Genomic DNA, 25,299 nt, shown 5'->3' with positions numbered 1-25,299 from the left:
GCACCAGTAAATTATGCTTTGTTTATACCGACCATCTGTTCCTACTATTATATATTCTGTACCAATCGTCCTCTTGTGTCTTTGCAGGGAAGGGCAAGTGCAAGGCGAGCGGCCTCCGAGGGCAGCAGCAAGATACCCGTCATCCGAAGAGGGGCTTTCGCAGTTTGAACCGTTGAGAGGAAAGCCGGCGGAGCCATGGGAGGCGAGAAGAAGGGCGAGTACAAGGTGGTGCCGCTCAAGAAGAAGAAAAAGGGCGAGGAAGGCGATGGAGGAGCAGGCGCCGGGGACGACGACGCCATCTGCCTCAAGGCGAAGATGAGCCTGGTGAACGGGATCACGGTGATCGTGGGCTCCATCATCGGCTCGGGCATTTTCGTCTCCCCCACCGGGGTGCTCAAGAACACGGGCAGCGTCAACCTCTCGCTCATCGTGTGGGTCATCTCGGGCGTGTTCTCCATGTTCGGCGCCTACTGCTACGCCGAGCTGGGCTGCGCCATCTCCAAGAGCGGCGCCGACTACGCCTACATCATGGATACGTTCGGGCCCTTCCTCGCCTTCGTGAGGCTCTGGATCGAGTGCATGATCGTGCGCCCGTGCTCGCAGGCCATTGTGGCGCTCACGTTCAGCGTCTACGCCCTCAAACCCTTCTTCCCGGACTGCGATCCGCCCGACCAGTCCGTCCGACTGCTCGCCGTCTGCTGCATCAGTAAGTACACAACCCTTTCTCCTCCCACTTCGTAAAATACTTCATCCAAATCAACCTGGTACCCACCTCCACGAGCTTGAGGTGTTAGGACACTAGTCGTTGACCTGTAAGAGAGTAGAAAAAAATAGGTAAGCGTTGTGACTGTGTAGGTTTCCGCGGTGTCGAGGTTCCAAAATATCCATTCTTCCGGTGCTACCGCGTCTGGTTGTTTGTTGATGACAACAGTTTCGCTAGCACTGCTGCTAGCGCCTTCAGGTCGAAGTCGCTACCAACAGTGTCTTCGATCGAAGACGCTAGCAGCAGTGCTAGCAAAACTGTTGTCATCAACAAACAACCAGACGCGGTGGTACCAGAAGAATGGAGATAGGTGAGCCTTGTTAGATATTTAATTGCCTGAGCTCGACCTAGCATTCATTAGCTCTTTATTTTTCGGGTGAAAAACGAATTCCTGCACCTAACCGCAGAAATCTTTCTCATTTGTTTCGTTTCTGTCGGTCCTCGAAGCATAGTGATGTTCTGAGGTGATATTCTCTGTGTCGCTCTGGAAAAAAATTGTTATTTATTGTTCAAGCAATCTAAGCCTAGCTCGCACCCTCCCGAGTTTCTCTGGGAGTCTGCATAGTCCTTGTAAAAGCTGAATTACGCATTATGGTAACTCATAGCAGTTTTTGACCAATAGCACCGCTTTTCTGTGTATTTTATTCAGTTCACGGATTCAGTCTTTTAGCACCGCATCTTATGTGCTTGCCGCTTATCCGAGGTGCGGTCTGACGAGTGCAAAGTGTCACCTGCATCTCAATTTTTCATCCGAGAACCTCCCCACAACACGATTTACGAATCCAAGCTTTGTTCGGGTTCTGCCGTAAGTGTTTCTCATATCTGTTCCCCTCTCTTGGTTTGAAGGTATTTTCGGCAGCAATGGGGGACTAATGAGCAATGAAAATTCACAGTATTGCATGTGCGAAGCAGGGGAAATATCATTTGCCTTGACCGAGATTTTGACCCTTTTATTCCGCCCGAACGCGTTTCCGAACTTTTCGGGCACTTTCGGAAAAAATATCACTGATCGTTTGTTCGGTCTTTCACCTTTACCAATTCTAACTAGTATCTTTCGGATTTTCTCTTATTGTTTTTACCTTTATATATATTTCCTTTGGCTAACGCGTTTCATTATGAAATATATATCCGTCGGCATTTCTCTGCCTCGTCCTGCTGAGTCATCATTCCTCCACTTAGGAGAAGAGTTTCCTGATAAATTCTGTTGGTAAAGCCCTAAGTTCGAATTTTAGGGATACTAGTTCGAGTGCAGGTAAAGGCGAATTATTTTACACCTTTGGAATTTTTGCTAGCAATAAATGCAGGTATATCAATTTTCTCAGGCATATCCGTCGAAGGCCAGGTTTTCTCCTACCATCCACGACCCCCTTTTCCTTCTGAAAAACCAACTAGAAAGGCTCTTATTACGTCAGGGATACATTACCAGGTATAATGTTCGGAATTTCCATTGTTTGAAATGCTCCCGTGTCAATAAAAATGGTTCTTACGGAATGAAACCGGAGAGGATACGAAAGAGTGATTTTTAGCTTCTGCTAATACGTACAAGTTTGAAATAGGATGAATTTCAGTGATAACTCCTTCTCGAACTTAAAGGGGCAGGGATCTTGTGTTCCCAGCGATGTTATTTTTCGAATTGTGGTGGTTGCTTATTTGTAAAGGAAATTTAATCGCCGATTTATTGAAATCATCTTGAATGATAGTTATGGATTGTATTGATTTTTACGGGAAATATATATTCGTATTCACTAAAATAATGTAATCACAACTATGCTACGACCATTAAGAGGGTTAATGGCCGTGAACTTAAACCGTGTGGAATTTACTTTTCGGATTAGCCCATGGACTTGACCTAATTGGAGCAAATATTTGAAGTTGAAATACTTATACGCCAACGGGCATTGTTGGGACTTGTCATTTTTCCATAACGTGAAAGCTTTGTTAAAAGTCAGTGGCGTAACAAGAATTTAATTGTATAAGACACGGTCTCAGGCGTTACTTTGTGGAATTACTTCATCATAGAATAAAATATAATTACTTTGTTCTATTCCACTCTTTATTTTAAATGATGATAGCATAAGATGCTGAAACCCGGGTCGTGCTATTTAAAATAAAGTGTGGAATAGAACAAAGTAATTTTATTTTATTCTATGAATTTAATTGTATTTTGTGACATTTCGGACGAAGTTACTCCAATGATCCTCCCAAATTTGATGGTGTTTATTTACGGGAACTCACTTTACGGTACACTTTCCCGATTCCCTAGCCAAGTTTAGATTGTTCAACAAGTGGCGTTTCTAATAAACTCAGCGGATGAAAGTGAGCGGTTGTGGGTAACTGTGCCATTTCAATGTGAAAATGCCGCACGGCAAATCTACTCTTGGGCTTGCGCTGATCACTTTCAAGTTGTCGATGAGTAAACTCCATGTATCGCTTCCATTGTTTCTCTCGTGCTCTTCTCGTTGTTCGTCGTTTCATTTTTTCCTCTCGGAGGCTGGCGCAGTGGGTGGCCTTCGGCTCTTCAGAATCCCGTCCCTCCGCTCGGTGTCGCTGACGACAGCTGAGCCACCGCGTCACGTGTTTCCCCGTCTTTCTGATCCGATTGCTCTCCTCGCATCGCTTCCGTTCCGTTCGCTCGCCCCTCAGCTGCAATTTTTTTCGCCGCAATTTGTTTTCGTCGACCGCCGCTCAGTTTCCCTCGCGATTTCCTTTTTCTCCCTCTCTCTACCACGTGTATTCGAGGAGTTGAGTTGGTTGAACTCAGGTGGAACCATCCCAAGTCCCGAGGCGTCCAAGAGTTATCATTTCCAGATAATATTCCTCCTGGTTTCCATGCCCCGGGTGTCAAGATTGAATTATTTCATCAAATTATGTTTCCGAGTATGTATATCAGTATATTAAAAGGACTCGGTAGATGGAAGGGAAAGGTTGATGATAAAGACGAAAAAATCCTTCCACTTGAGCCATTCGCTCCTAATTGTTAAGTGGGGAAACATATAAGTTTCCGAAGTTGCCAAAAGACGTTTTGCCGCACGGCATTCAAGAAGGTGCCATGTTCATGTGGCAAAGACTACATGGGAGAGAGGTGTAGATGTAGGTGTAATGAAAGTGCGCATCCAGGAACACAGAAAAGCCACAAGAAATAAGCAATTTCAGCTCTCCGCCGGTGCGGAGCATGCTTGGAGTGAACCCGGGCACCAGATACTGTTTGACGAAGCAACAGTTGTTGCAAAAGAAGATAGATATTATCACAGGCTAATAAAGGAGGCTATCGAAATATTCAAGACACCTGAAAACATGAATAGAGAAGACGGCTACCCTCTCCACAACTCGTGTAAGAGGGTCATACGAGAAAAAAAGGAGGTGAACCAATCAGCCTCCAGCATGAAAAATTGGCGCCAAGAATGCACTGTATAAGTCACCAAAAATTGAATCCTGACATCGACCTGAAGACGCCGGTTGGAATACCGGAGAAACTGTCGCGTCGTCGCAAAGAAAATCCACGCGGTGAAACCCCGAAGTATGGAGACATCATCATAAAAGTTTCGACCCACTTCTCGTGAGTTGGTGACGTCAATTTGTCATCTGGCTCATTTACTCGTTCAGGGGAAAGCATTCATTGAGGGAAGGAATCGCAAGCCACGCGAGGCCAATAACCGATGCCGGAGAGGAGCGGAGACTCGCTCGGAATGAGGTAGCGTCGTCATCAACTTAACTGCGAAAAGGTTGACGCCGTCGATTTCCCCAGCGAACAGCTCGACAAGTAGGCGAAAGATCGAAACGCGGAAAAATACGAATCTATATCATGTTCGAACTCTATCACAATCGAAAAAATATCAAATTGGTGAACTAGCCTGTTGTGTACTAATAGCCTGATAGAGCTATTTTACATATTGGTGTATGGAGTCGGGGTTCACATTTTTAAATAATAGATTCAACATTTCAAATAGATATATAATTTCCAAAATCAACCTTAGTAATCAAAGGATTTTTTTGCGTCTTTAAAACATATTTTAATTGAAATATATAACAAAATGTATGTTCTATCGCTGATTATAACTGAAATTCGTCCTTTTCAAATAGGTCAGAACCAGAAATATTCCCCTTGTTTATCGTACATATCTCCGATCAGATTAATCGTTATCTGGAAATAGGATCTAGAAATTCTGCATCGTGTTGAAATTGAAACATATTATCTCGCCATAACTTTAGTTATTCCTTTAGTATAGTGACAATTGCTTTACACGAGCAAGGACATTCATCATGTTCACCGGAATTCTAAAACTTCCACATCATAATTCCTCTCGGTATTTACTGTTCGTGAAACGGTTCATCGCATTCCTCTTCACTGTAGTGCCGGCAATCGTCGCAATTTTACCGCGAGTAATAACAGCTGAGCTCGTCAAGTCCATCGTCCACTTCCAGTTGATCTGAGGAAGGTAGTCGGGAATGTGAGGGGGAGTTTATGGTGGGGGGCAGGAAATGATGGAAAGCAAAGGCCTACGATTGGCAGAGAATGCTTTTACGACTTTCCTCGGAGCTTTTAATTATTTGTATTCTTATATAAAAGTTTAGGCTTCGTGAAAGAGGCACGTTTTCTGATTACCTGGTCTCGTTGAGGTACTTATCAAAATTTTGCTCTAGTGCGGAAAAATATCAACCCTCAAAAGGTTTACTGCAATGAGAATGAAATCGTTAGGTAAATTAATTTACTCTTGCACGCTGGACAGTGCCCAATAGACATAAATGTCGCAGTATTTTGAAAATGAGAGGCTTTTCTCTGTTTGAATGCATATATAGTGCCGAATTCACTGTATTGTACCGAAGAGAGCGAATATAGAAACTTGCGGGTTGCCTTATGATGAATCGTTCAGTTCCTACATCTTCTTCTCAATTGTTCTCAACTCGGATCGCTATTCGTTCTTCTATAACATACTTTCCTTCATAATAACTTCATTTTTCTTCGCTCGTTTTCGCTTTTATAATTCGAGTTGTTCATCTCTTAACGAGTATTGAACAAAGCCATTCCTTGAATACGAGTTCGTTTGCTGCAAGACCTTCTTCTTAACTTAAACCTCATACCTATAATTTTTTTAAAAATATTTAAATATTTTTTCCGGATTCAATGTATGCGCTAAGAGGTAAACTTTAGGAAGGTTTTTCAATGCGCGACCTTGTATCCTTTGGGTAAGTGTCCAAGTGGACCCTGTGTCTGGTTATCTCCAAAATATCTTATACTGCTTCGGAATGTCAATGCTTGGTAAACCGAGGCTTGGAAATTAGTGAAGCCAGTCCTCTGGAGCAGGGGCGCAGCTAGAAATAAAGGCTAGGGGGGGTTTCAGACACAACTAATTATGGGGGCCTTGGGGGTGTGGCAAAACGTCAGGGTAAGCGGGAGGTGCTGGGGCCCTCCGCCATATGAAATAAAGATAAATGGTTCAAAATGCTGAGTTTTACGGCATTCTGAGAGATATTTTATTAATCCTTACACTATTATATAAGTAATATTAATCCGATTAAGTAAAATAGATTAAACTTAAAAATTTCTCTGAGCTCTGGGGGGTGGTTTATCCCCCAAAACCCTCCCTCACTGCGCCAGTGCTCTGGAGGATGAAGCACCAAGGGGCTGGTTGTCGCTGCTTCGAAAACAAATCGTGCTTCTTTGGTGTATCTTTACCTCTTCTAGGGCCTAAAGGAATACGCTATGAACGCATATGTTGTGATGAAGGGCTGCTTTTTCGAGCGCTAAACACTTTTCTGTCCTGAATATGATTTTGGAACTTAAAATGCACTGAAATTCAATATATTTTATATACTCTTGTGAAGTATCTAGTTAAATGATTTACCAATTGAGAAAAAATTACCGTGATCTCAGGTGGAAGTCTTGTTTCAGTATTTTAAGGCCACAAGCATCTATTGTTGCCGTATGAAGAGCTTGTAGTCTGCCTTTCATACCTTGAATAAATTAGGTAAACTTACTACGGAAATGGTAGGTTACCGAATTTCGTGATGTCATTCGCCAAATACAATGCATCCATTCCTCCCTATTGTATAGTCTGGCTACTGTGGAATACATTTTCATATGATAAGTGACCCACTATCCTTTAAAATTGAAAGCTAATCCATGTTCGAATACGTGGTTATTTTGAGTAAAGTAACAAATGAAAGCGATTAACACGATGGTTAACTCGTGTTCAACGCTGATTTTGCTCAATAATTTTCGCGATAATTTTATAATTATTGATATAAGTATTTAAGTAGTTAAGTCGACATGAGGTATTCTCGTGTACTATGATTTTTATGAGTCTTGGTGTGTTATCAGTTTAGCTCTAGAAAGCAATGCTTTACATGTTTTCTTTGTTACATCATTGATTCCTACGTGATTCCATTGAAGTGACTCTGGGATGAACTATGCCTCACTAAATGCTTCCTCCATGCATAAATCAAACGTATGTAGCATGGCCTTTTACCAAAAATAGATGGACATGCATCCTTCATGAGCTACATCTGAAAACGGATGTTGCAGCTTGAAAACTGCTTCGATTTATACTGTATTATTGTTACTGGTGAAATTATATTTTTCTCATAGCAGTGGTAGAAAATATAAATTTCATTGTGGAATTTATTTTTCCTGTACGTAATATGATAATATAAAATCACGCAGTTAAAATAACCAAAAGAAGCCTAACCTTAAAAAAATAATTACATTTTTATTCTGTTGACGATTCTTCTTTTGAAGTCCTAATTAGAGTATGCAGCTTATAATTTCCGCATGCATCTGTCATTGCTATTATTTAATTAAAATGAGATATAGTATTATAGCTGAATAAACTTAGGTTCTTTTCTGAAATTAGCACTCAGATCTTGATTCAGTGCTATAATTGGTTTAATGCGACTGCGGAAGATTAAATGATTTTATTGCTATTTTTAACGATATATTCTAATATAAGAACCGAACGCGTCTATTTCTTCAAACAATTTTCAGAAATGATCTCCCATATCGTGAGTATAGCGGGAAACTAGAATTCTCCAGCTTTTTACTTTCTCTCAAATTTATTTATCCGATTTTCAGAGCTTTGCCATGACGCCCACGTTTTTCTGTGGGATTGGAAGAGCGATTTGATTGCAAAAAGTGAAACGGCTTTGCCATCGGCTGGTCGAAGCTTCCTACCATGCCAATTCCTTTGATTATTATTCACCCAGCTATGCCGTGAGTATTGCGAAATAATTGCGATATGATTTTGAATCTCAAGGTGATTTCACTCCGTAACAATAGCCACATTCCAAAGCCATCGATCTAGGGGAAAGAATTTTTGCCCCCGTGGTGTATGCCACTTCTGGCGGTAATGTTGATTCCATGGTTTTTGCTGACACGATTATCCTCACAATTGAAGGCGTAGTGAATCATTTTGCTGTAAAAATTCGAATGCTTTCCTTGAGACGTAGGGAATTTCTATTGAACGCTAGAAAATGTTTTCTCTTCTATGAAGGTGCTTCACTTGTATTTATGGAAGGAACATCGATTGAATTATTCTTGAAATTTTCTTGCGACGAAAGTTGGGGGAACTTGGATTATTGTGACATTTCGTTTAAGCAAGCGCTTGCTCTGCGAAGGGCATCGTATGCAAAAATAATTTGATCGCTCCAATTATGAGGTGCGCTGTATTTATCTTGCTGGTACGTACTACTTCATTATTCTCCTTGAGCTGGTAATGTTTCGGGTAAGAAATACTTCCTTGAAACTGCTGTGATCAGCTATGAAATAAACGGGAATTTCAAAAGGCAGCGCATTTCAAGGTGAAGAGTGAAAGGTATATGCTCCTAGCGAATGAAAAGAAATTATAGCGATAGTAGTTTCTCATGGTACAATTATTTTAAGCGATAAATGTCAAACGTTCTCAATAAATTTAATAATATTACTTGTAAGTATGAAATTCACGGAGAACGTGATAATCGGCCTCCATCAATGAAGGCTGTGGAATCCGTTGATTCCGTTTTGTAATTTATTCTGCCCAGATGCGGAACGATTTAAAAAAAAAAAAATGACGGCTCGCGTGAGGTGAAACTCATTTGCCGAACCCACTCGACCATCAGTGGGATTTCTACTCTGAGCGAGATGGCATAAGCTTTGACTTTGACACTCGACGCGCGTGCGGTCTCTTTCTAATACACGAGAGGTGGTTAATCTATCGAGTTATGTATTTGTTTCATATTAAACGCGTCGATTGTCGCTTGAATTCATCAAGCGGGTTTTGGAGGGGGGTGGTAACATGTTTGTTTCAAGTGAGTTCGAGTAGTGGGTCCATAATTTGCTTAAAAAGCAAAAAAAAACCACACTGTCCTTAGCGGAACTGTCCTTAGGCGGAATAGACGGACAACACGCTCATTCGCTCTCAACAATACTTAAGGTCGTCTTCATAACCACGGTGATATAAGCGTTGAGAGAACGTTTTGAATTGAATATTTACGTAATGGAGAGAAATATAAAATTAATGACGGATGAACTTGTGAAATATTGCCGATTTTTCGTATTTTAGTCCTTACCATAGGATTGTAGCTCCTCCCTTTCTGATTATAAGGGTTTGAACCCAACAAACTTAAACAAAGTAAAACAGCATTTTTTTAAATAAATGGTCTGAGACCAATGAGGAACTTGCATGGGTCGTAGATTGCTCTAAAAACTATTTTGAATAAGTCAAATGGATACATTAGCTCGCAAAAATGCCTTCAGTTTCTCCATTCAACATCAAAAGAAATAAAAAAATTGCATTTAAAATAGAGAAAAATTTCTCTGAGCCGACCACTGCGCGAAGACACCCGAGCGTTGCCGAGGCCAGGCGTGACGTCATAGGTGCCTAAACAACCGTAGGGAGTAGGGAAATACGCTGAGCGCATGGTGTAAAATTTGTTTTGAGGGAGTATTTAGCCGCTCATCGTCGCTTTATTTTGTTCTGTTATTCTTGGACAAGTTTTCCTATTGCTATTGTGCCTAGATTATTACTTGGGATATTAATAATGCGGCATCGGGATGATGAAGTACAAGCGTTTCACTTCGTGTGTTTTGGTTATCATAAAAATGGATGATAACGTTGCCACTCGTTCGAATAGTACACCTGAAATTCATCTACGTCTACATAATACCTCGCAAGCCGCCTAAAAGGCGTGTGGCATGGGGTGTTAGGACACCAGCCTTTTTTTAGGACACCAAAAATTGATGCCACGACCCTCATGGAATTTGTTAAGACAAATTATTGCTATACGTCGGCGGCAAATCGAGTTGTAAAAGAAACTTGTAACACTGGAGGATAACGATCGTAAGCTGTGCTGTTGACATTAGAGTAAGCTGTGCTGTTGAATTTGGCAACGCCGGATTAACGGAGAAGGTAGTCCTATCCGTCCTACGGTACGAATTCACAGCAAAACAGTCTGCACACAATCCACATGTGAGATCGCGAATCGGTTCCGCTGCCAACACACACACAAGCTACAACCTATTTCAATAATATACGTAAATCCATAAACAATATACTAGCATATACCATAAAAATATAGTGGGAAATAGGCAAATACTCTTATCAAAAACTGGATGTCACTATCACATTCTTATATTCATCACGTACAACTTACAATAAAAGAACTCGTTATGATGAAAACAACTATTTATTCACTGATTTAAACCCTTAAATTAGCCCACACAAGTGACATTTCTCACTACTATTCGTTGAAATAATGGAATAACAAACTTCACACACAGTTTTTATTTCAATAGCGTGATCGTGAAATGTCATATCTACGGTGAACAACGGAGATTAGCACGCCACTGACAATTTTTACACTACTGTTAGACATTTATCGATAGTTTAATAGCACTTTTTACACTTCAATCACGATGGAACACTGATAACTCTTGGCCGATATTTTTCAACCTTGTCAAACTTTGTGCATTACAACCACTGGCACTGTGATTATTAGCAGTAGCTTAACGGGAGATGTCACGTTGAAAATAACGCTATTTTGGCACAAAAATGTTCATAGATGTCTCCAATCAGCGAACAAAAGTTGCATTGACTGGAATTCACCCCATAATACAAGCACAGACAGTCCTAAACGACGAATTCTCCGGTACCTACGAATAAACGGATAAAGTTATTGTATATAAAAGCTAAGCGGACATTAGTAAACATCAAAATCGTTCTAATTACATACTTAAATGAATGCTATGCCGTCGATAACATCAACTTACAATTAACGTATCCCCCTTCCAATGGCCGTGGCTCAGACTCCTACAACGATGTTATTTAGGTATTGTCAAATTTTTGGTTTAACTGCTCCAGTTTTATATTTTATGACCTTACTCAGATATTAATATTATAAATAATGCAAAATACGAGGGCTTCCAAGCCTCTATCGTCGGATATTTATCTTTAAATATAAAATAATCAACACGTCTAACAAACGAAGCTCTCACAACTGCTGGCAACTATTACAAACAATCACAACAATAGCTTCGCGTGATGTTTAGGCACCTTTGACGTCATCGAGGCTTCGTCGGCAGTGGCTTGGGGGGTGAGGGAGTTTTTCCCGCGCTTTAAAATTCGTTATATTTATCATTAAATATCTCGCGAAGGAAAACTCAGATTTACGTGCGGTTTTCTTTGTTGTATTCAGAAAATAATTTTCTGTCCGCCTATGAAATAAAAAAAATTCATGCAAGCTCCCCATTAATACCAATACCCAGCTGCTCAAGTTAATTTCGTAAACGTATTCCCAAAAAGCGAGGATTTATTGCATGTTATCACCTTTCAAGCGAGAGAATGCGCGACCAACGCTCTGTCCCCAAAACTCCAGCATTCGCATATTCCTTGAGGTATATTTATAAAAATTCGACAATTCATACACATGTTCATCTATTCATAACTATATGAACGTGGAATAACGTGAAAGTTGGATTAAATGAGCAAAGGCGTATTTGACAATTATTTCCTCCCATATATTTTTCTCGGTTCCAAGCTTCCATTAATGACGGTCTCTCCATTTCATTCTTGCCATGCAAATATTTTCCTGCCTTACATTACTCCGCGTGAAGTCGCCTAGTCTTCCTTGGTGTGACGCGAGGGGTCTTGGCCTACTCTGGAGTGGCCCGAAGATTGTGATTATTGGTTTCGAAAGAAGTTATTACCTCCGAGACAATGAGAGGAAGAATCGTGAAGTCCCCATCGCCGTCTCCTCTCATTCCGTAGCCGCCTCCTCGTCCCCAGATCGCTTTCACTGCCAGAGCAATCAACTGCTGCGTGGTACAGCGCGGACTCCATTTCCAAGGCGGAAAATCATAATCCCCATCTCGATTGGTCGCCCTGAGTCGACTTGCATGCGGGAACGTTCTCGGCCACACTATCAATGATTTCTGGAGTCAAATTTCTAGAAATTCATTCTTTGGTTCTCTAAAATCCTATAAAATATGAATATGTTTGAATCCTCTCCATAACTATGACATCTATGGATTGAAATTGTACTTGCTACAATCGTATAAAATAATTATTTGTGTCGCAAGGACGCAATAAACGTTATTTTTGATTACATAAGGTACTTATTAATCATAGAATTTAAAAATAATTTTTGTGCATCATCTAGCTCACGGTCTCTAGATTAACATTAATTCCACCGGCCAAGAGAAGGACAGGCCAAGTAGTAGCTAATGCATGCGAGGATTACAAGCAGATACATTTTTCGGTCATAGTGATGGTGAATCAATTCAGTCATTTCGGGCTTAATTATATGGCAGCTCGTAGAAAATGAGTGGCACTCACTATCCTTGATTCCTCTCCATTTTCATGACGCCAATAGATTGAAACTAGTTAAACCAATGAAATATTCAATTCATTTAATCATAGCTTGTAAAATTATTATTTATTAATGTGGAACATTAATGTATGCTCTGGTAATTGCGCCAAGGCCACAGTAGAATAACAAAACCTCTTTGAAGTAGAATGGAAAGTAGCATTTTGTTGAAATAGTAACTATACACCGGTACTTGTGTTTTCCTGCTCATCGTTCAAATTTCACGGACACTCTCGCTTAACGAGCTCTATTATAGTTTATGTTCTTTCACGATTTATTCTATCCTTAAGGCTCGCGCCAAAAAAATCAAAAGATTCATAATCGGCATTGGTGGTTGAAACAAATCTAGATGTAAATGAACCTCTTCGTTCCAGGGTTAGCATACCCATTCACCGGAAATCTTATACAATCTGTCACTATTGCCTCATCAGCTTCTTCTCCTAGCCGGACAAACATCCAATGCTGCCGGCTATCAAGGGTGACTCATAGTCTGTCGATCGTTAATTGGAATATTGCGAAGGCCTTTTGTATTCCACGTTTTCCTTCGTGAAGTATCTCGTTCTATTGATAAGTTCATTTTTTGTAGATTTCTCTTTTGCTGCTTACAGGCAGAGACTGTGGAACGAGAGATTAAAATACAGTTATATTTGCTTGGAGGTGAAATGCGATAGTTCGTTAAGGTAATTATAGTTAATGACTATCTCCAATTTAAGGAGTAAATTTTGAATAACGGAGTCTCATGTAAAGAATGAAGGTAGATTTGACCCTAATTACCGATTTATTAGGGCAGGCATGCCTAATTATGTACTTGAAATATGGAAGGCGAATATAATTTATGGTTATTAACCCTTTCTAACCCAGAGCTGTTTCTGGAAGAAATCAAATTTCAAGATTTTTCATTTTAAAAAATTGAAAATTTTGGACCCAATCATAATTATTGTGGCAGCTAAATATTTCGTCGTTACAATATACACCACAAAATAATGCGTAGTTTAGATATTTCATGAAAAGATCAAAAAAACTTTTTCTTCTTTGATGTTGCTTAGAAGCAACATTGGGTTATAATGGGTTAATTTACGGTACGTCAAGATGGTCAAATGGTTTTTGGTGGAAAAACGGCTAAAAAAAAAGGAGGAAACAAAATCAAATCTCTAGAAATCCCTGGAAATAGTCTTGAAAAATCATTAGAAGTTACATTTGACTATTAGCAGAGATGAAGTTTTGTTTATTTTATCAACAAAGTAGGTATTGTGAGAGTGAAAATGTTAATAGCATGATAGTTATTCTTTTAATTTTAAGCCCAAATCGATGCATCAAATTGTTGATCAAAATGTACATTCGAGGTTAGTGGCTTGTTCATGATGAATAAGTAGCAGTATATTAACGGTGTTTTGAGTTAGAAATAATAATATTCAGCTAAATAAGCAGAATGAAAAGCACATGTATTTCAATCAAAATCTCCTTTTCACTGATCAAGATCTATCTTAGTGATTTACGCTTGCTTTTTTGAGATGAGTTTGGTAAAACGATTGTAACTCAGTTGACCCGTGATAAAATGATCTTAAAATATTCTGTTAATACGTTTGCTTTGAACCGTGATCAGTGAAACTTAAGATTGGAGAAACCTGCCATTGCAGAAGAAAGAATGTGAAAACTCTTAGTTTGAATGGTTGACAGTTGGAAACTCAAAGGCTTTCAAAATGGATAAAGTTGATGGAGGATCAGGAAAGCATTTTGGAGCATACTCTGCGGAGGCGTTGCATTTGGAAGAGTTAATGGTGAAAAACGTAGTTTGAAAGAGGAAATAAATGATGGAAAAATGGAAGGCTGGTCAATATTTTATGAAAATGCCTTTCAAGTTCCTTTGTTTGCAAAAATGCATGGATTTATCCACCCGTCATTTTATTTTCCAAGTATGCCCTTTTAATTACATCGTGCTGATATGAATTTTAATCTGTGGAGAAATAACTTAAAGGAATACTTAATTAAACATGTGAATATGAGAGGTGCATTCCTTTCAGTAAAGTTTCTACCTCGTTATTTATCGCATAGAGATAGATTCTGAAATTGTGTTGGCGTGTTCTACTGGAGTGCTTCTTTGACTGAAATATATAATCCCTCCTTTCCTGAATGGTAATTGAAAGTATTAAGTCATATTCACTCTTTCTGTTGACTATGTACATTAATTTTAGGAATAAAATCTGGACTGCGCTGTCCAATTTTTTCCATTAGTTGAAGCAGTTGGGCGACCAATTATCCGATCGATTGGGGTGATGGTTTCGTTACCTGAGTTACTTAATGAGAGTTTCAAATGATTTCCACCGCCAGCGATGCCATTCGTGTAATAATCAGGATTCCTACCGGTCAAGGAAGTCATGGAAATGTTAGGAAGGTGAAAATTCGGGGCTGGAAGTTATGGAGACGTCAGGGAAATTAGGTTATGATCATAGGAAACTCCCGAAGCGATAGCCAAATGAGTAAACTCGTTGTTGGACTCGTTGCTGCGTTGGCATGGCTTGGTGGGCGTTACGAAGCCCTCGTGGCTCTTAGTGTATAGAGATAGCGCCGGATTGGCGCAAACTGATTTTATTTATGCTACCACTACTGCTTGACTTTATTTCTCAATATATCTTGCTGCATTTTCCCATATCAACCCTGAGATTAATCAAAAAAGATTGAAAGGCATTTTCATAAAATATTGTCCAGCCTAGATATTTTAAAGATTATGAGTCAGGTTGATTTGAAAATTTCGGCCTGGAAATTAGGGAAAAGTCAGTGAAATTGAAAATGCGAAGTATGCAAGAACCCGGATATTAATTAATGCAAGTTTTCAGTTGAATAGTTCGTAATTTGTTAGCTGTTTCCTCAGTAAGAGATTAAGAACACTATGAACAGGGCCTTCGTTGATTTTTAACCGAATTCAGTGCGTCGCATAATGGTTTTGTTCAGGCTACTTACTGCTCGCGTGAGTCACAGACCTCAGTTTTATGTATCCCTCGCATTTTCCCCTCCGGTGGACGATCAGGGGTGTAGGTAGGTATGGGTGACGGTTTCCACTCTCCCCTGTCAATGCCTTTCGGCAGAATGAGAGGGCAGCTGTCGCGCCATTGACGGCTTAACATGGGTCGAATCCACTTGCCTTTCGTGGAAGGAAAGCCATCAGCCGTGCCAGACTGTTTCCATCACGCAAGAGTCCATTCATTTTCCCAATTGCCATGCATAATTAATGGTCAGCATCCACTGAAAATATTTTTTCCCTTTTACAGGCGATGAAAATAGTCGTTGGCGTATATCATTTATTTATTTCCTGTGCACGAACGTGGGGCTGTTAGTCCTACGAATTATAGCGTTTAAGAGAAAGGGTGAGAAGGCAGCTGCCTGTGGGTTGTAGAACTCTTGGATATATGATTGTGAACTCCCATTAGAATGAAGGGAGAGAGGTTGACCATGGAACCACGCAATCTTTTGCATCGTCTTAAGTCATACTTCATCCTAGCAAATTTAATGAATAGTAGGTACGTTAGCTTGCGTTGCATTTCATGAGAATATCGCGTCGTTGAGATTTTATGCCTGGAACAGAATCGAGTCAACCGCCATTCATTTCTGTCGTGATGCAAATAATTTTTTTGTCAATTGCATGAAAGAGATTCATTTTGACGTATGCATGTATTAGTGATATGATTGCTTCACTTTTCCTTACCTTGTTATGTAGGTGAAAAATATTTCGTTTTCTCCAGATAGGGATGTATCAAAATTTTTAGAGGAGTCTAATAGAATTTTAAGAACATTTGAATAAATATGTCATCGGAACAGTTTCTCTGTGAAAAAATACTTTGACTAGACCGGGACTCGAAAATGTGTCTCCCAATTGCAGAGCTTGCTGTAGATCTTTGAAGATCTTAATCGAATCGTTGTCAAGTTGAATGATTTTTTCCTAGCAAGATTCTCCATTTGGTTTTTACACTTCTGCACTGGTGCACGTGGCTACGTAAGACGTCATTTCGTAAACGATAGTGCTTAAATTTTTATATTGTTCTCATTTAAAAAAATTCTTTGATTGAATAAGGTGGCAAGCGCTTGAGACTTTTAAGATTATTTTTGTGACTTAAAACAATTAGCCATTGTCCTCGAGGCGATTATTTTTAGAGTGATTTTTAAATCAACCGTAAAGCGGTTGATAATATGGAATCCGGTAAGGCTTGGTCTTTCTTACGTTACATATTTTAAATAACTGTGTTAGTGAACTTAAAATAAATAATTTGATTCGCGTGATTTTAAGCTTCGTTCTGAAAAACCATATCTCAATCGTTTAAAGGTGTATGAGTACCTTGTCGATAAGATTTTAAATAGATAATTCCATGAAATTAAAGTATTAGCCCCTATATTTTCCTTGCATATTATCAACGAGATTAAGTACGAGCTAGTCTCAACTTTCGAGATTTTAATGCGAGATACCTGGCATTATCAGCGGGCAAGCAAATTACGTGAAGATATGAGATCTGCAGTTGAACGAAGGGTAATGATGGGGAGAGAAAATAACACTTCAAAAGAAATTATACGTTTCGCGCAGAACCAGGGCTCAACCAACGATCCAACTGTGTTTAGCTCTTCCGCATTTTTTACAAGCAAATTTATTCTTTTCTTGCAGACTGTTTCAGATCGTGAGAGTGAATTGCGTATTACTTGAAAGAGAGTAGGCCAACTTCGACATTTTATTTACAAAGTATTTAATCAAGGTATGCTGATTTTTTTCTGTTAGGCCTTCATGTATTATAATAATTCATGCATTTAGTATTTTCATTTTAGGGTGGAAATGGGAGCAAATGCACCTACAAATGTTTTTCCCTCAAAAATTAGAGAAATGTTTTGTAAATCGCTTCAAACCGCGCTGTTTCTTACATGAAAGCATTTGCAATAGCCTGCAGTTAAGAGGATAATAGTGACCCATAATTTTAAAAAAAATATCAGTTAGCCGTTATCGCTACTTATGCTGAGGTCCATGAAGAAATCAAGTGATATATATTCCGTTGTCTGAAGCGTAATTTCGTGCAATTCCCCTCACGTACGAAGTGGTTTTAATCAATTGACGTGTCAGATTAGAGATAGAACATGCCATACGGTCAAAAGAAAAAGCCATTGAAAAAAATGGGCTCGATTATGCAACCACGCATTACACTACGGCAATGCTATCCAGTGAAGTCGGACGACGATTGTCGTCAACTTTGAAATTGGAATTTTCCATTAAAAATTTTTTTTCGCAACTTCTAATGAATAATCTATGCATAATGAGATCAAAACCATCTAAAACAAAAGAATAAAAATTCAGTCACCGGCAAAACTTAGAATTACCGCCGCGTTGAAAGTGTTAAATGTATTGAGTTTGCGTCGTTGTTTCTACAATGGATGACCTATTTCATGAGGATGTACAGAAAACAAATTTTAGTTCCACACAAGTAGCAAGAGATTTATGCTGCAGTTGAATAGCGAAACTCGTGTGTGCAAAGTTTCATGTTGGCGAACTCATTGTTGGACTCGGCTCACCAACCAGGCGCCTCCTTCCTGGATCGGTGCTTATCGTTTCCTAATGGAGTCATGCCGTGCATCTCTCTCTTTCTATCATCGCACCTCGCCATTAATTGCTTCCGCTCTTCCCGATCAAGTGCTGCGAATTAAATTCCGTTCCTGTCCCCACCGGCTCCAGCGTGTTTATAACTCCCGCCGCGGCGCAAGGACGTGGAGATGTCACGGATCCCGCGATTAAATTGAATCCAATTGGAGAGGAGTCCCCCGGTCGGTGGTTCGCGAGAGCCGACTGCAGCCGCGTCGCCCGCCCGCTCGTGCCCGACACATAATCCACCTTTTTGCCGCGCCGGCGCTAATCTGATCTGCGATCCGCTCAGCGGGAGAGGCGCTAGTTCCTTGGACACACACACACAGACTCACGCAACGAGTGGCTCCTTGGAGACGGACCCGTCTCCTCCCCGGACTAACTACCTCCTGACCTAATTGGTTCCGCACATACCGCCCCACACAGTGTCGACTGCACATATTCGCTGTGTGTGCTCTGAATGAATTGGAACCCTAGGGCTCCGTTTCTGCACTTTGGTGATGTCCTCTCCAGTAGACGTCCGCTCAGCGAATTTGTGGAGTCTCGCTAATGGGTTGTGGTGCTCTCTTATGCCGCTCGTGGGTAGCTTATTGGTGGATTATAGGTGTCGCGGGTCACCAAGGACGTCGGAGAGGTGCGACAAATTATGGAGTCCTGAATGAAAACCAATCGCTCTCTGCTCGAAAGCACATCCATATATCCTATCGATTTTAACCTAACATATTTGATGTAATTGATAATTTCATCTGAAGTAAAAAAAAACGAAGATGTTCTCTGAGTCAGCTCCACGCTACCTAGAATTTCCGCTGAATAAAATGTTTTCCGGTCAGAATGTGACGGAATCATTAGCGTAAGACTTCTTTGTATCTTGTAGTCTTCATTGCGTAAACGTGCTAATAAAATATTGCATTATACGTTAATCCTTTTCCCTGTTACAAAATAGCCTTCAGTCTGTTGCATGGATGAAGGATCTTTCCTTGCGGGTAAACCTATTATCATTTTGCAATTAAGCTTTGTGTACATCGCTTTCCTGTCTATGTTTCCATCGTCTCAGTGTCCTTTCGTAATTTAAATTCTGTGCTTTTTCACGATGGTGGTATTTTGATTATCATTTTGGTGCATTTTTCTGTACCAAGAGCTCTGTTTTTAAATACGCTGAGATTTTCTTCTGAATTTTAAACATTTTTTTGTGAGGTACAGCTTCAGAGTCACCACATCAAGGGAATAAGTTAGCCTTTACAGTTCATTTGGAAGTTGCTGACCCTAGAGTGCAAACAATTTTTTTGCTTAGAAATAGGTTTGGGAAATTCAATTAAACATAATCAATAATAAATAATCTAGAAATGAGCGTGCCCGAATATTATTCATAGCTTGGAGGAATAGATATTGTCAAAACGCCTTCTATAATCGCTCCAAGTCCGCTGTCACTGCAAACGCAATCCTAGGAAAGACCACGAACATTTAATCAAGCTCACACTCACTCTCTCATTGGCTCAACCCGGAGGTTGCTTTGGCTAGGTGAAGGTAGATCTCAGCCCGGACTAGGCCATAGGCATTTGAATTTTACACTGTCAGGGTAGGAGGGGCAGTTCCTCTCCCCCGACCACCTCGCGATTCGAGGCTTTTGATTCGGGGTGCGCAAAGGCTTCACCCAGGATTCGAACCTGGGATCCCTCGATCAGCAGTTAAGTGCTTAACCCAATAGGCTACCACGCTTCCCTTAACGAAGTTAGAGCCTTTCAATTTTTAGTGAACTCCAAAAGTCAGGGTTTGGTACGTTATGGCACATGATGTCAGTTGAGGAAATGTGGTTTTTTCTCGTGAAGTTTCTAAAAAAAATGAGCGCTTGTGGATAACTTATTATTGCACATTGTCTGACACTCTATATAGCGTTTTGGTCGATGGATTATTCTTCCTTATAGGATAATCCTCTAAAATCGCTGGCACATTAATGGCTTCGCATGGTTTCGCTATTTAGTTGGGCCCTTCTTGCTTCTTTGGCGTTGAGGTGTTTTTCCCCGTCCCAACCCTTCCAACCCTATCCCTTCCCAGAGGCGTCGTCGGGCTCCTATCGCGGCGGCGCCTCTTTCCTTCCTCCCCAGCCCCTCCCCGGGTGATCGGGAGTATAAATCTCTGACTTGGTTCCCGGCCCAGGTGTGTTGTAGCCTCAAAGGGCTCCCCTTGAGCCCTCATTCTCTCTTTGTCTGCCACTCTCTCGGGAACATGATGGGTTTATTTTCAGGGAATAATTGCTAGAAAAAAAAACAAGAATGTATTCGTGGGAGACCCTTCTGTTGAATTAATTTTATGTTACCAAAACATGCAACGCTAATAATTTCGCCTAAAATTTATTTTGGGGATGTGGCACCTAAATCCTCCCTTTGGGTTAGCTCCTGGGTAACACTTCAGGATTTTGGAAATTTATTCCACCGGCGTTTTCCCACTATGAGAGAATACTTGTTTTAGTAATGAGCGCTGATGTTTGCATCATAAAGCCTCGCTGCTTGCGGTCACCTCAACCGCAAGTGGGTTATCTCCTTCTTGCACTGATAGCGATGGCCGTCAATCTCCTCCTCTTGCTTGAGGTTTTAATACTCGAGTCTGTCTTCACCAAGACTCCTTTTCACTCTTCCTTCCGTATGATAAAGCATGGGAGATGTCCTTTCCCGGTGAACTTGCATAACATCCGTTGTTCAGCGTATTGGGGCTGGAACCTCAGTGGTAGGAAGGTTATTCTCCTTTCGCTGAGGTCGGAACAGGTGCTCAATGCCAATGTAAGTTCCATTTCTATAAAGTCAATCGCCAAGGTATTTCTGTCGAGATGACTTTTTAGCCTTTTCACTAGCGTCGAAATAAATATTTTCGTAATGACTATTTAGAAAAGCCTAAAGATTCGCCAGTACTATTGACTTAGAATAGAGCGCTTTAACTTCAATTGTTCATTCCAAAATTAGTTCGCATTTCCTCATTTATTCACCGCCTGCAGAAGGTGTTAGGTTTTTTTTTGTGGTCTATCCTGGGATGCCCTTGTTTTCCTCCCTTCTCTGATCCTCTGTTTCAAATACCTTTCTACCAGCTGGTTACTCCTGAACTTTGATTAGTAGTTTCTCTTGAGGCTGAGTTTATACCTTAGGCCGGATCCGGCCCGCGGAGAGCTTTAATCCGGCCCGCGCACTCGTTTCAAGTATCGAATATCGTATACTTCAGTAATCGGCAAATTTGCTATCCGGCCCGTGGGGCGATTCGGAACTTGGAATGTGGCCCTCGTGGCCTAGTAAATTGGAGACCCCTGCCTTACAGCATGGGTCAAGGTACGGTTAAGGTGCTTCTCTTGAGATGCAAGGTTATTGCATGATCTTATAGCGATATTTTTTCCTCTTTACACTGCTATTCCATGATTACATGCTCACACTTAGTAGCTTAAGTTTTATTAATGATAACTCAGATGTCTGCAATTCCGTTTTGTTACATTTTTTCTCGGAAATCGCTCTGTTTTTTTATTAGTACCTATGGGAAATTGATTTAGATTAGTTGGTAACATTTAATTGAGTTGCTGAATATTACTATATATACGCACGTTTACAAGAACAAGACCTTAGAACTAACGCAACTGTTTGTGTATATGTGGGTGAGTGAATTAGTAAGTTGGATGTCCGGAATAGAAAGATCCAACATCCAACATCCGGATGTCGGATGTTGGATGTTTCTAATGTCCGGAATAGAAAGTCTCTGAAAATTCAATTAAATTTCCAATTAAAACGTATCTTGTAGAAAAAATTGGTATGTAAGAAAAGGATTCTGATAAATTTTATAACACGAATGCTAGACAATACAAGTTTTAAAGCCTTAGTTGGAAGAATATTTTTGCATTATTACTCAGCTAAAGTAAGTCCTAACTAATATGCTAACGGAAACAATATGCTTCCGTTACTCTCTCTATTTGGTGTTAACGAACTTCTCTCGGGTAAGAGACTCAGGTAAGACAGCCTACGCTTCGGGTACCGTCTCGTTGCCCATTCTCAAAGCTCGTTCTCGTTACCCTTAGCTACCAAGATTCCCAAGAGTTTCTTACCCGCGCTCAAAGCCGAGAGAAGGTTATTCATTCTATTCGCCGTGATTATTTTTAGTATTGCCGCGATACGAGACGAGACTTGAGCCAGTCCCAGTGGCGTTTTTTGAACTCGGGTATCGCCTCGAGTCTCGTCTCGTGAACTCAAGTCTCGTGTCGATCTCGAGTCTCGGAGTTTCACCAAAATAAATTTTGCACCATATAAATGCCGTTTCCTTTGCGTACTTAATCTCTGAATCGGTACACTCGAAATAGGAAAGCCAATAATATAAATTTAAAATATATAAGGAACTGGACATCAATTACATCGAACTGCTCCTAATATTATTGATTTTATTGATACTCAATGAAAAAACTAGTAACATTAAACAAAAAATTTCTAAAAAGGGAATGTAGACACAAATTTACCTCAGAGAAATCCGCAGGAGGTTTAAGAAAATAATCCCAAAAGATGTGATTGGTATAAGAGATAATATTCGCTTTAATAACGCAGTTAAAGTAATTTCCTGATTTAAAAAAGTTTAATGAACATCGCGATTAAGTTTTTTATTTGACTTTAGCCATTTAAGCTAAAGACCTAAGCCTCTAATTGAGTGATCCGGGATCGAATCCCGGTCAGGGCGAATGATTTTTCCTCCCCGGAATTTTGTACTAGTCTGCCAATAGATTTTTTCGAGAGGTTTCTGGCCCTTATAGAATGGACTGCAATCTGCTTAAATAAGGTTGCCTGCCGCTAATAGCTGTGTTCCTGGAGAAAAAATGATGAATGGAGTTCGAATGAGTGGCTGATGAATAAATGCCGGTCAGAAGATCCAGTAATAGACTTTTTGATAGCAAAATAAAGGCAAATGGAAGAAATTAAAGTCAAAGGAAAGGCTACTATAGTTATCGTTTTTATTTTAATATCCTCAACACAATTTAGCAACATTGTGCTAAAAACCCTCATTAACCTCGAAAGATATATCATGCAGGAAGAGGTTTATAATTACTTCAATTATCATTCGTCTTTCTGCCGAGGTGATGTACTCTGCGAAATTCGAAATACCTCCATCATTTTCTTCTAGCATGCAAAGTATAAGTAGGACAGCAAGTGCCGCTGGGCGATTTCAAATGATTTTACCTTAGTAATTCTGCTTTGTGTTACATGGTTCGAAGCTATGCAAGAATAAGTCCAATGCTCACCAATGCACGCTGTTTCTTCTTTTCCCATGCTTGACACAAACTGCACACCCCCTTTGGTGATTTGATTTCTTGCCAGCTGCAGGAATTCTCCAGAGGAAATGTCTTTCTATGAATCTTGGTTCTAAATTATCTATGGGATGACAGCCTTGTACAAACTGTCCGTATGGAGTTGCATGTTTCAAAAATATTCCCTTGACCAGCTGCACGCGAAATGATAAGAGGGCCTACTTTTTATTCTATGTTTTCCCTGTGAATTACGTATTAATTTAGGACTTCGACATTCGATAGTCTCCTAAATAACTTCATACACAACTTTTTAAGTCTTTATCTTTCCATGAGGGCAATGAAAGGGCCTCGAGATCCACCCCACCCATGAATTTATTATAATCCAACACACAAATAGACTTGGGAGTCCCTTTCTTTCCTTTCAATTTCTCCCATTTCGTCATTGTGGAATGCGTAGATCATGATTACAATTTCTTTCCCTCCATTTGAAAACAAAAACAGGCCCAGAGTGTTGTTCGCATATTTCGTCCCTTTTGCAGTTTCATTTCTTTCACGTATTTTGGGGCTCCCTTTGGGTTCAACCTCAATGTCTCAACGCAGTCAGTGCTCTATTTGCTTTCCAGTAGTCTTGCAAGAGCAGGAGAGTTATAAAAGTTGTCGATTCAAACGTAGCGTCCTTGATGTAGCGGTGCTTCAGCCGTATTGCGTCAATTTCAGAGTGTTCGTTGATGTAACTCATTCACTTGCCGAACTTACACTTTCGTCTGAATCACTTGCAAGTAATGCTTCAATATTTCGTCGTCAATTCGAAATTGTAATATTTTGCTTCTGGTTGAAGCCATGGTATGGATCCCCAATTATAATAACCACGCACAGGAAGTACACCCGACGAGAATAACAATACACTGCCTGAAAGAACAACAGCATGAATGGATAAAGTGAACTGAAACGCGTAGTTACGAAAATCTATCAATATAACTCTAGAATATCTCGAAGAGGCCCTAGTACAAGCTGACTGTTTAGAAGGACTCTTATCTTCGTTGATTGCTGTCCACGGAAGAAAAAAAAAGAAATGCAGGGCGAATGCAGATGGCCCCTTCGCTCTGGACGCTTAGGAGTAACGAGGCGAACTAAACACACTTGGAGCTCGAGATGATGACATATAAGGGAAAATCAGAGGGAGGACAGAGAGCTAATAAGGAAGATATCGTACTTCATGCCAAAGGAGCTAGCCCTTCTTGATATCTCACAAGCAGAAGAGGCAGCAGTTTTCAAGATAGTACAGTTGAAGAAAGGCGTTCATTTTTAAGACCGAATTCATTAACTCGCCGGTTCAAAACGGAAGTTAATCGATAAAAAACCTTGCAGACTTATAATCACAATGGATATTTTATTGAAAAGAAAAATCCTTCAAAAGACAGAGTAATCAGTTTAATTTAAAATGCGATATCTGACGGGGAAAACTTTTTGGTTAAAGAAGATCAGGAAGTGGACTGGGTACGCATGACGGCGTTGAGGGGGTAATACTCCCTTACTTGGCTCCAGAAGTCACGCTCATGCATTCAGAAATTGACTTTTCGGCAAAAAATCATTTTCATAGCTAGATAATTTATCAAGAAGTTATAATTGTATTATATGTCAAATTTCATACTTAAGAAAAGTTATATTTACTTCGCCATTACAGAACTACATAGTTTTAGGGATAAAGCTCTACCAAATACTAATTAAGGATATATATCTGTATTTCGAGACTTTCAAGAATCTCTTGGAAGTGGTATCGTCTCGTCTCGTGTAAAATTGGTCTCGTCTCGAATTCTACCCAGCGGTCTCGTCTCG

The 25,299-nt window shown here is 40.2% G+C and overlaps 1 protein-coding gene across 4 annotated transcripts in view; it reads left to right on the top strand.

Annotated features, from left to right (window-relative positions):
• Nucleotides 1-25,299, top strand: part of LOC124153366 (Y+L amino acid transporter 2) — a 178,801-nt gene that overhangs the window by 20,495 nt on the left and 133,007 nt on the right. For all 4 annotated transcript variants that reach the window (XM_046526481.1, XM_046526479.1, XM_046526478.1 and 1 more), the window contains exon 2: nt 88-706. In XM_046526481.1, the coding sequence (XP_046382437.1) occupies nt 196-706 (511 nt within the window). In that variant the 5' untranslated portion in view covers nt 88-195. The remainder of the gene's footprint in view (nt 1-87; nt 707-25,299) is intronic.

Source organism: Ischnura elegans, chromosome 2 (genome assembly GCF_921293095.1).
Source record: "Ischnura elegans chromosome 2, ioIscEleg1.1, whole genome shotgun sequence".
NCBI lineage: Eukaryota > Metazoa > Arthropoda > Insecta > Odonata > Coenagrionidae > Ischnura > Ischnura elegans.
Note: the sequence above shows the minus strand (reverse complement) of the source record. Positions and strands in the feature narration are given on the sequence as shown.